This window comes from Grampus griseus, assembly GCF_964374135.1.
Source record: "Grampus griseus genome assembly, chromosome: 1".
NCBI lineage: Eukaryota > Metazoa > Chordata > Mammalia > Artiodactyla > Delphinidae > Grampus > Grampus griseus.
Window position 1 is genome coordinate 127,158,731 of NC_139017.1, and position 13,258 is coordinate 127,171,988.

At 36.7% G+C, this 13,258-nt stretch overlaps 1 protein-coding gene across 4 annotated transcripts in view; it reads right to left on the reverse strand.

Moving 5' to 3' along the window:
• Positions 1-260: 260 nt before the first annotated feature.
• LEPR (leptin receptor) overlaps positions 261-13,258 on the reverse strand; it is a 94,369-nt gene continuing 81,371 nt past the window's right edge. For all 4 annotated transcript variants that reach the window (XM_082664576.1, XM_082664573.1, XM_082664574.1 and 1 more), the window contains one exon: positions 261-2,517. In XM_082664576.1, coding sequence (XP_082520702.1) covers positions 2,500-2,517 — 18 coding nt within the window. In that variant the 3' untranslated portion in view covers positions 261-2,499. The remainder of the gene's footprint in view (positions 2,518-13,258) is intronic.

Below are 13,258 nucleotides of genomic sequence, written 5' to 3' on the forward strand. Positions count from 1 at the left end.
GATAGCTAAAATAAGTACTCCATGACATAAGATATGATATGAAGGTAAACTATATGTGGCCTTATCTGCCTTACATCATACTAAAAATCTGTTTATGACTATCAGAAAGTAAGAACTAAGAATATCTGTTTGTGAAAACAATGAAGGTGAAAGAGATGATCATAGCCTTTTAAATTACCATTCCTTATAAATAACTTCATATAAAAATACAAACTATAGGACATGTGGAATGAAGACAAAGATGCAAAACAAATGCACATCATATTTTTTATAAGAACAGTGGTTACATCACAACAAAAAATTCTGCCAAGCAGCTACAAGCGAGAATCTGTGCATAAAAAAAGCTCAACTCATACAATGTAAACACGTTGAAAAAATAAATGCAAAATAAAAAATACTGTAGACACATCACATTAAAAAATTAACACAACTAAATGAAGTGCTATAGAAAATGTGCTCAAGTTTTGTTACACATATAATTAAACTTTTGAATTTTACAATTTTTAAACTAATAGAATGAATTCAGATTTATTGCTTGAAATAATATAACCAACTATTCTTCATAATGGCAAATATATTCCATATAAAAACACAACTCATTTAACATAGTTTTGAACTCTTAAATGAAATATATTGGTGATTATAGCCATAAAGGAATAAATATATGAAACACCAAATATAATGGAATAGACTTATACAGATATTAAAATACTGCATAATAACAAATACTATATTAACACAACCTTTTCTCTTATTCTATGAACATAGTATGTGAAAAGAAAACTGTTCCTGTGCCTATTTTCTTTCTGACAGAAATCTATTAGATTTATAATTTCCTTCAAATATTTTCTTGCTTATTTTGTGTTTCTTAAGGTTATGACTACATATGTATAGAATTTCTTAAAATTTAAAGTAACCTAGAAATTAAGATCTCCAAATAAAGGAATGTCATGCTATCAACATGAAAACAAAAAATACAAATAGCACATAGCATACAGTCAAACTCACAGCTGTTCTTCAAATGACGTGTTTGGCATATTTCATGCCCTCTAAAACTTCATAATTGGTAACTAATTATTATGTCAAATAATTTACATGTCTTCAAATGCATTTGATGAAAGATTTCACTAATAATTAAGAAATCACATATCCATATATTATTAAAGTATATTTTATAAATGGGTCACAAACATTTATTAAAAGTATGCTTATTAAAAAATCATTTCAATCACCATATGCATCTAACTTTTCAAGATTTTAGAACAGTCTGGAAGCATATTGAATATGTATTCAGCTGGTAAGAATTAAAGAATATCCTTTCATATTTTCACACTTCAATTTTACATTACAATGATGTCTATTAAAAGTCAGTGAAGGGGGAAAGGACACATTCTTCCTGATTTTTGGGGTTTTTTTTTTAGATTCAAATCAAACTATGAATGAAATCTAAATGTAAGTAATATATATGTAGCCTAAATCTGAGTTATTTGGGTTCATCAAACAGAGGCTTTGGTTTATTCTGAATGTGAGCAATATACCACACAAGTTAAATTCATAGAAATAGCAGGTGGTCTTTTTTTCAGGTAGAAAAGTCCTATGTTTGCCTTGGACTAGTTCTAAAAACTCCAGAGAGTCTCCTTTTTTGCATCACTGCCCACTTACCTGACTGCCAGAAGCTTTGGGTGGTTCAGTGCAAATAAATTAAATTTAGTAAAGAATTTCATGAGGAGGTTGAATTGGAGGCTGATGTGTTTTCTGATCTGGTCAGTCTGACCTGGATATGTCAGGTCATCCTGGTACAAACTGTAACTTCTACTGGCCTTTGACCAGAACAAACTGTCTTTCTTTGAACTGAAATGGAAGTTAGCACTTAAGCCATTTTTAAGGCTATTGAAAATGAAAATTCCCATATTGATCAAAGTTAGATATACATAAAAGCTATCAATATAAGACATTCAAAAGAATACCCAAATGGGTCAGTTTATAGGCTGAAGTGTCTAAAAGAATATAAAATGGAAAATTTTGGACATAAAATATGAACTAAATATTTTGACTGCATTCTATATTTAGAGCCATTGTATTTGCAAAGCTATGTGTCAGAAGTTGCAGTTTTCACCTAGTCACAGCATAGTCTACTATATATTTGATGATGTCTAATAAATCTGTGGTAAGAGCAACAGTCATAATTCTTTAATGTTTTATGACCAAATGACAAATCAAAAGCTAGATATCATAAATATTACTTGTTAAACTTTAGATGACTTGAAAAGTAATCATACATCCAAACTGAATTAGACTCAGACGTATACCTTGACCCCAAATTTACCCATCTATTTTAAGTTCTAAATCAACATAATCCACCATATTTTAGTTCTCAATAGTTCCACCAAAATTTTTTAGATTGTCTCCCCTTCTTCAAAATGTAAAAATCTTCTAATACTCTATAGAATGTTGGGAAGTTGGTAGATTGGGTTCATCTGTAGTGATCATGATTAGACTTCAAAGAATGTCCATTCTCTGTTCAGATAAAATAAAACAAAATAAGAAAGAAAAATAAAAAAATCACTCAGAAAGCAAAAGATAAAAGATTTCAAAAAGATGTTCTGTCAAGCATGAGTTCTGGATTATAAATTCTTGTGTTATACTACAGTAATGCATGTTTTTAGGAAAAGATAAAATTCTGAATTAAGGTGGCCTCTTGCGTTTTCTTAATGCATGCCCTAATATCACACTCTAAGGACAGCCTTAATGATCCCAGAAAAGGAAAAACTATAGAGGAATAACAGAATAAGTAGAATGAGGAAAAACAAAGAGCTGGAAAAATAAAAAGGAAGTAGAGGAACAGCACTATTAAAGAGTTTGGAAGAAGAAAGAGTAAAAGAGTGTATCTCTGAAAACAAATATTTAAACATTAAAAGAAAGAAGAGTTGAAATAGTGAAGAAGAATAGAATGACAGAATCATTATCATGATTTTTTAAATCTAGAGAAATGTTCTAAGAAATCATCTGGTCCACATTTCTCCCTTTTTATAGACAAAGCAATCAAGGCTTAAAGTTGCACAGCTAATTATAGCAGAGTGAGGCCCCTGACTTTTTTTCTACTCCAACAAGCTTTCTATAATACAATGGAAGATGAAAAGATATTCCAAACACAAGTAGGGAGGAGAACATGTTGTTTTGCTTTTTCTATTTGTTGTCATAGATTTGAGCTGATTAAATTCATCCTCTCTTCTGGTTCCTTAAAACCCAAGGGCATATATATAGATATTAAGAAGAACAAGAAAATAGAGAAAACTGAAGTCATATTTTAGGGAAGTGAAATGTATACTTCTAAGCCCAGTCATGTGCCCTTCTAGAAAGAACTTCTTACTCAAAGCTGCACCAGCTCTTCTACACTTCTGTAAAGCCATTCTAGCAATTTCAGGGATGCTCTGCCTCAGATCCATGAGAATGGTGTTCTGGGAGCTTGTGGATTGCTGAGCTTCTTATTTGGAGAGCTAGAACAGGCTGAGGAATCTAGGATGGTCTTTGAACCACAAGAAAAAAATCCATTTGTTTTTAGATTTAACACTCTAAAGTAGGGTGTTAAGTGGAGTACACTCTTATGGAAATAGTCATAAATGTAGACAACAAAGGAGCAGGGATAGACTCCCCCCACCTCAAATATAGATGGCTTGGATTTAGAGGAAGAAAGTAATATTTTAGGCAAAAATGCTAAAGAAAAAGGTAAAACAAAAACAAATTGGCTACAGTCTTTTAAACACTGTGAAATATGAATTAGAAGAAAAGCAAGGTTATTGACTCACTGCAATACATTTTCCTACCACAAGAATTCAACCTTTGTTTAAAATTTTTATTTTTATCCTCTTTAAAAACTTTTTAAGAGATTCTGATTTTTTCATTTATTTTATTGAAGTATAATTGATTTACAATGTTGTTAAAGATTCTGATTTCTAAAGTATCATGAGAAATGGTGTAGAGAAGTATTCTGGCTCAAGCTGGCAGTTTGAGCATATATATTTCTCTCTTATCTCTGTAGAGACTCTGTTAGGATGAAAGTACATGAATAAATCAAATGTATACCCACAACAAAGAAGATAGTCTGAGAAGGTTAAGAGGTTATGAGATTTTGAATTTCTAAAAGATGGAAAACCGAAGGAGATGAACAAAGGAAGCTGCAGAGCAGAATATCTCCAGAGTGGGCTATAGCTGAAAAAAAACAGTTTGCCCTGTTGAATACAGTGGAGATGGGAGGGAGGGCAGTGGGGGGGTGTGTGAAAAAATGGAAGGTAAAAACACAGGAAGAAATGAGACCTTTGGCTGAAAACTGGAAACTCTGCATATGAATGGGGCTCTTCTAACTCTGCTGCACATGGAAGAGCCTTCATACTCTCCACACCCAAATTGAGATTTTATTCTCAAAAGTAATTAAGAAATTATCTGGGGAGGAGACCTTCAAGATAGCAGAAAAGTAAGATGTGGAGATCACCTTCCTCCCCACAAATACATCAGAAATACATCTACATGTGGAACAACTCCTACAGAACACCTATTGAACGCTGGCAGAAGACCTCAGACTTCCCAAAAGGCAAGAAACTCCCCACGTACCGGGATAGGGCAAAACAAAAAAGAAAAAAGCAGACAAAAGGATAGGGATGGGACCTGCACCAGTGGGAGGGAGCTGTGAAGGGGGAAAGTTTTCCACACACTAGAAGGCCCTTCACTGGCAGAGACGGGGGGGTCGGGGGGGTGGGGGGGTGGGGGGGGAAGCTTCAGAGCCATGGAGGAGAGCGCAGCAACAGGGATGCGGAGGGTAAAGCGGAGAGATTCCCGCACAGAGGATCGGTGCCGACCAGCACTCACCAGCCCGAGAGGCTTGTCTGCTCACCCGCCGGGGCGGATGGGGGCTGGAAGGTTAGGCTCGGGCTTCGGAGGTCGGATCCCAGGGAAAGGACTGGGGTTGGTGGCGTGAACACAGCCTGAAGGGGGCTAGTGCACCACAGCTAGCTGGGAGGAAGTACAGGAAAAGGTCTGGACCTGCCGAAGAGGCAAGAGACAATAGTTTCAGGGTGCACGAGGAGAGGGGATTCAGAGGACCGCCTAAACGAGCTCCAGAGACGGGCTCGAGCTGCGGCCATCAGCGCAGACCCCAGAGACGGGCATGAGACGATAAGGCTGCTGCTGCAGCCACCAAGAAGCCTGTGTGCAAGCACAGGTCACTATCCACACCTCCCTTCCGGGGAGCCTGTGCAGCCCGCTACTGCCGGGGTCCCGTGATCCAGTCACAACTTCCCCGGCAGAACACACGGCACGCCTCAGGCTAGGGCAATGTTATGCCAGTGTCTGCGGCCGCAGGCTTGCCCCGCATTCCGTACCTCTCCCTCCCCTAATCCTGAGTGAGCCAGAGCCCCCGAATCAGCTGCTCCTTTAACCCCGTCCTGTCTGAGCGAAGAACACACGCCCTCAGGCGACCTACATGCAGAGGTGAGGTCAAATCTAAAGCTGAGCCCATGGGAGCTGTGCGAACAAAAAACAGAAAGGGAAATCTCTCCCCAGCCTCAGGAGTAGTGGATTAAATCTCCACAATCAACTTGATGTACCTGCATCTGTGGAATACCTGAATAGACAATGAATCATCCCAAATTGAGGCAGTGGACTTTGGGAGCAACTGTAGATTTGGGGTTTGCTTTCTGCATCTAATCTGTTTCTGGTTTTATATTTAACTTGGTGTAGTATTTCGAATTTATTATCATTGGTAGATTTCTTTATTGATTTGGTTGCTCTCTCCCTCCTTTTTTTTTATATAGTTTATATATATTTTTTCCTTTTTCTCTGTTTGTGACTGTGTATGTGTATGCTTCTTTGTGTGATTTTGTCTGTATATCTTTGCTTTTACCATTTGTCCTAGGGTTCGGCCCGTTTTTGGTTTTTTTTTTTTTTTTAAGTATAGATTTTAGCACTTGTTATAATTGGTGGATTGGTTTTTTGGTTTGGTTGCTCTCTTCTCTTTTTTTTTTCTCTTTTTTAAATTACTTTTTAAGTTTTTTATTTTAATAATTATTTTTTATTTTAATAACTTTATTTTCTTTCTTTTTTTCTCCCTTTTCTTCTGAGCCATGAGGCTGACAGGGTCTTGGTGCTCTGGCCGGGTGACAGGCCTGTGCCTCTGAGGTGGGAGAGACGAGTTCAGGACATTGGTCCACCAGAGACCTCCTGGCTCCACGTAATATCAAACGGCGAAAGCTCTCCCAGAGATCTCTATCTAAACGTTAAGACCCAGCCCCACTCAACGACCAGCAAGCTACAGTGCTGGACACCATATACCAAACAACTAGCAAGACAGGAACACAATCCCACCCATTATCAGAGAGGCTGCCTAAAATCATAATAAGGTCACAGACACCCCAAAACACACCACTAGACACGGAACTGCCCACCAGAAAGACAAGATACAGCCTCATCCACCAGAACACAGGCACTAGTCCCCTCCACCAGGAAGCCTACACAACCCACTGAACCAGCCTTAGCCACTGGGGGCAGACACCAAAAACAACGGGAACTACGAACCTGCAGCCTGTGAAAAGGAGATGCCAAACACAGTAAGTTAAGCAAAATGAGAAGACAGAGAAATACACAGCAGATGAAGGAGCAAGGTAAAAACCCACCAGACCAAACAAATGTAGAGGAAATAGGTAGTCTACCTGAAAAATAATTCAGAGTAATGATAGTAAAGATGAACCAAAATCTTGGAAATAGAATAGAGAAAATACAAGAAACAATTAACGAGGACCTAGAAGAACTAAAGAGCAAACAAACAATGATGAACAACACAATAAATGAAAATAAAATTCTCTAGAAGGAATCAATAGCAGAATAACTGAGGCAAAAGAACGGATAAGTGACCTGGAAGATAAAATAGTGGAAATTGCTACTGCAGAGCAGAATAAAGAAAACAGAATGAAAAAAATTGAGGACAGTCTTAGAGACCTCTGGGACAACATTAAATGCACCAATATTCAAATTATAGGGGTGCCAGAAGAAGAAGAGAAAAAGAAAGGGACTGAGAAAATATTTGAAGAGATTATAGTTGAAAATTTCCCTAATATGGGAAAAGAAATAGTTAATCCAGTACAGGAAGCACAGAGAGTCCCATACAGGATAAATGCAAGGAGAAAAACACCAAGACACTTATTAATCAAACTATCAAAAATTAAATACAAAGAAAGCATATTAAAAGCAGCAAGGGAAAACAACAAATAACACACAAGGGAATCCCCATAAGGTTAACAGCTGATCTCTCAGCAGAAACTCTGCAAGCCAGAAGGGAGTGGCAGGACATACTGAAAGTGATGAAGGAGAAAAACCTGCAACCAAGATTACTCTACCCAGCAAGGATCTCATTCAGATTAGATAGAGAAATTAAAAACTTTACAGACAAGCAAAAGCTGAGAGAGTTCAGCACCACCAAACCAGCTTTACAACAAATGCTAAAGGAACTACTCTGGGCAAGAAACACAAGAGAAGGAAAAGACCTACAGTAACAAACTCAAAACAATTTAGAAAATGGGAATAGGAACATACATATCGATAATTACCTTAAATGTAAATGGACTAAATGCTCCCACCAAAAGACACAGATTGGCTGAATGGATACAAAAACAAGACCCATATATATGCTGTCTATAAGAGACCCACTTCAGAACTAAGGACACATACAGACTGAAAGTGAGGGGATGGAAAAAGATATTCCATGCAAATGGAAACCAAAAGAAAGCTGGAGTAGCAATTCTCATATCAGACGAAACAGACTTTAAAATAAACACTATTAGAAGAGACAAAGAAGGACACTATATAATGATCAAGGGATCGATCCAAGAAGAAGATATAACAATTGTAAATATTTATGCACCCACATAGGAGCACCTCAATACATAAGGCAAATACTAACAGCCATAAAAGGAGAAATTGACAGTAACACATTCATAGTAGGGGACATTAACACCCCACTTTCACCAATGGACAGATCATCCAAAATGAAAATAAATAAGGAAACATGAGCTTTAAATGATACATTAAACAAGATGGACTTAATTGATATTTATAGGACATTCTATCCCAAAACAACAGAATACACTTTCTTCTCAAGTGCTCATGGAACATTCTCCAGGATAGATGATACCTTGGGTCACAAATCAAGCCTTGGCAAATTTAAGAAAACTGAAATTGTATCAAGTATCTTTTCTGACCACAACACCATAAGACTAGATATCAATTACAGGAAAAGATGTGTAAAAAATACAAACACATGGAGGTTAAACAATACACTACTTAATAACGAAGTGATCACTGCAGAAATCAAAGAGGAAATAAAAAAAATACCTAGAAACAAATGACAATGGAGACACAACGATCCAAAACCTATGGGATGCAGCAAAAGCAGTCCTAAGAGGGAAGTTTATAGCAATACAAGCCCACCTTAAGAAACAGGAAACATCTCGAATAAACAACCTAACCTTGCACCTAAAGCAATTAGGGAAAGAACAAAAAAACCCCAAAGTTAGCAGAAGGAAAGAAATCAAAAAAATCAGATCAGAAATAAATGAAAAATAAATGAAGGAAACAATAGCAAAGATCAATAAAACTAAAAGCTGGTTCTTTGAGAAGATAAACAAAATAGATAAACCATTAGCCAGACTCATCAAGAAAAAAAGGGAGAAGACTCAAATCAATAGAATTAGAAATGGAAAAGGAGAAGTAACAACTGACACTGCAGAAATACAAAAGATCATGAGAGATTACTACAAGCAACTATATGCCAATAAAATGGACAACCGGGAAGAAATGGACAAATTCTTAGAAATGCACAACCTGCCAAGACTGAATCAGGAAGAAATAGAAAATATGAACAGACAAATCACAAGCACTGAAATTGAAACTGTGATTAAAAATCTTCCAACAAACAAAAGCCCAGGACCAGATGGCTTCACAGGCGAATTCTATCAAACATTTAGAGAAGAGCTAACACCTATCCTTCTCAAACTCTTCCAAAATATAGCAGAGAGAGTAACACTCCCAAATTCATTCTACGAGGCCACCATCAGCTTGATACCAAAACCAGACAAGGATGTCACAAAGAAAGAAAACTACAGGCCAATATCACTGATGAACATAGATGCAAAAATCCTCAACAAAATATCAGCAAACAGAATCCAACAGCACATTAAAAGGATCATACACCATGATCAAGTGGGGTTTATGCCAGGAATGCAAGGATTCTTCAATATACACAAATCAATCAATGTGATAAACCATATTAACAAATTGAAGGAGAGAAACCATATGATCATCTCAATAGACCAGAGAAAGCTTTTGACAAAATTCAACACCCATTTATGATAAAAACCCTCCAGAAAGTAGGCATAGAGGGAACTTTCCTCAACATAATAAACGCCATATATGACAAACCCACAGCCAACATCATCCTCAATGGTGAAAAACTGAAAGCATTTCCACTAAGATCAGTAACAAGACAAGGTTGCCCACTTTCACCACTCTTATTCAATATAGTTTTGGAAGTTTTAGCCACAGCAATCAGAGAAGAAAAGGAAATAAAAGGAATCCAAATTGGAAAAGAAGAAGTAAAGCTGTCACTGTTTGCAGATAACATGATACTATACATAGAGAATCCTAAAGATGCTACCAGAAAATTACTAGAGCTAATCAACGAATCTGGTAAAGTTGCAGGATACAAAATTAATGCTCAGAAATCTCTTGCATTCCTATATACTAATGATGAAAAATCTGAAAGTGAAAACAAGAAAAGACTCCCATTTACCACTGCAACAAAAAGAATAAAATATCTAGGAATAAACCTACCTAAGGAGACAAAAGACTTGTATGCAGAAAATTATAAGACACTGATGAAAGAAATTAAAGATGATACAAACAGATGGAGAGATGTACCATGTTCTTGGATTGGAAGAATCAACATTGTGAAAATGACTCTAGTACCCAAAGCAATCTACAGATTCAATGCAATCCCTATCAAACTACCACTGGCATTTTTCAATGAACTAGAACAAAAAATTTCACAATTTGTATGGAAGCACAAAAGACCCCGAATAGCCAAAGCAATCTTGAGAAAGAAAAACGGAGTTGGAGGAATCAGGCTCCCTGACTTCAGACTATACTACAAAGCTCCAGTAATCAAGACAATATGGTACTGGCACAAAAACAGAAATGTAGATCAATGGAACAGGATAGAAATTCCAGAGATAAACCCATGCACATATGGTCACCTTATCTTTGATAAAGGAGGCAGGAATGTACAGTGGAGAAAGGACAGCCTCTTCAATAACTGGTGCCTGGAAAACTGGACAGGTACATGTAAAAGTATGAGATTAGATCACTCCCTAACACCATACACAAAAATAAGCTCAAAATGGATTAAAGACCTAAATGTAAGGCCAGAAACTATCAAACTCTTAGAGGAAAACATAGGCAGAACACTCTATGACAAATCACAGCAAGATCCTTTTTGACCCACCTCCTAGAGAAATGGAAATAAAAACAAAAACAAATGGGACCTAATGAAACTTCAAATCTTTTGCACAGCAAAGGAAACCATAAATAAGACCAAAAGACAACCCTCAGAATGGGAGAAAATATTTGCAAACGAAGCAACTGACAAAGGATTAATTTCCGAAATTTACAAGCAGCTCATGCAGCTCAATATCAAAAAAACAAACAACCCAATCCAAAAATAGGCAGAAGACCTAAATAGACATTTCTCCAAAGAAGATATACAGACTGCCAACAAACACATGAAAGAATGCTCAACATCACTAATCATTAGGGAAATGCAAATCAAAACTACAATGAGATATCATCTCACACCAGTCAGAATGGCTATCATCAAAAAATCTGGAAACAATAAATGCTGGAGAGGGTGTGGAGAAAAGGGAACACTCCTGCACTGCTGGTGGGAATGTGAATTGGTACAGCCACTATGGAGAACAGTATGGAGGTTCCTTAAAAAACTATAAATAGAACTACCATATGACCCAGCAATCCCACTGCTGGACATATACCCTGCGAAAACCATAATTCAAAAAGAGTCATGTACCACAATGTTCATTGCAGCTCTATTCACAATAGCCAGGACATGGAAGCAACCTAAGTGTCCATTGACAGATGAATGGATAAAGAAGATGTGGCACATATATACAATGGAATATTACTCATCCATAAAAAGAAACAAAATTAATTTATTTGTAGTGAAGTGGATGGACCTATAGTCTGTCATATACAGTGAAGTAAGTCAGAAAGAGATAAACAAATACCGTATGCTAACAATATATATGGAATTAAATAAAAAATAAATAAGGTTCTGAAGAACCTAGGGGCAGGACAAGCATAACGACCCAGATGTAGAGAATGGACTTGAGGACACAGGGAGGGGGAAGGATAAGCTGGGACAAAGTCAGAGATTGGCATGGACATATATACACTACGAAATGTAAAATAGACAGCGAGTGGGAGGCGGCCGCATGGCACAGCGAGATCAGCTTGGTGCTTTGTGACTGCCTGGAGGGGTGGATAGGGAGCATTGGGGGGAGACACAGGAAGGGGGAGATATGGGGATGTGTGTGTATGTATAGCTGATTCACTTTGCTGTAAGGCAGAAACTAGAACACCATTTTAAAGCAATTATACTCCAATAAAGATGTTAAATAAATAAATACAAAAAAAAAAAAAAGGACATTATCTGGGGAGGAATCTAGCAGCTGTGAGGTACTGGTGTCTATGACCATATCTCTCCTCATCTAGCCAGAGCCCTGTCCACCCATTTAGGCCAACAATCCCTGCTTATGTGCATCATGCTTTCCCAGTCAGCCTGTCTATTATTTTATTCTTAAACATGAAAGAAAAACAAAGGGTTTCTAGATATATGGGGAAATTGTGAGATTAAAAAAAATAAAGCCAAGATAAATAGGAGGAGAACATGATCCTAGCAGAAACAGAGAATTCAGGGAATAAAAGAAAAGAGAATTTCTAAAACAAACAATGATCCTCTAAATTTGTATTTCTAGTAAGACTTAAGAAAATATTGCATGCATAAAACCAGAACAGAATACAATGAAAATGAATATTGGGAAATTTACAAATATAAATAGCAAATAAATGTTTAATAGAAGCACTGTAAAAACAGGGTACGGCAAGGTCTCAAACGTAAAACAAACATATTAGTGAAGTGATAAGAAATATAGAAGATCTATGCAGAGGGTTCAACATCCATCTAATACGGATTCTAGAAAGAGATCCAAAAAAATAAGAGGAGAGGAAGTTATCAAAGAAATAATATAATTGCTTAGAGTTGACAGGAGACATGGAATCAAAAGTGTCTTCAAATGAGGACAAGGTTACATGAAAAAGAACCCCCCTAAATAGATTTAGACCTATCTCTAAAATTTTAGAACATCAATAATGGGGAGGATATTTTAAAAGTCAGAAATCTGTAAGTAACCAGTGAGGAGTAAAAATCAGAATGGCATCTGACTTCTCAGAAGTGATACTGATGCTAAATGATAAGGCAGGAATTGTCTCAAAGTTTTATTGGAAAGGCTCGTCGACCTGGAAATTGATAGTCCACCAAACTATCAAGCGAGGAAGGCACAATAAAAAGAATTTCAGGCATGCACAGATTCCGACTTACACAATATTTCCTGGCAGGTCATATAAGGAATTAGTTAATCAATAAGGAGGAAGGGAAAAATATCTAGAAAACAGTATCCGTTAGAAACCAGTTAAGGGAAAATTCAGAGTGATGGTTTGCAGCAATTTTAGAAAAGGCCTAATCCAGATTGCAGCAGGAGGATAAAGGGTTTCCTGGACAGGGTGCCCTGGGAACAGGTCTCAGTGAAGAAGCTTATATAATAGCAGCACACAGAAGGTTAAAAAAATTTTTTTTTAAAAGAAGCAATTAGAAACTCCAGAAAAAGCAAAACAAACACAAAACAAAACATAAAAACTAAAAATGAAGCCAAGTAAAATTTGGCACAATTTAAATCAACAGGGTGGAATGTTTCTAAAATTTTTTTGAAAAACATTCTCCTGTGACACTGGAACCACCAAAAAGTGTGGTAATATAATCACATATTACTTGCTTCTGCAAGGAACAATACTTACATACTCATAAAAATGCAAATGCAGTTTACTGGGTTTTTTATTTTTTAAAATGAACCCATAGACAAATTAT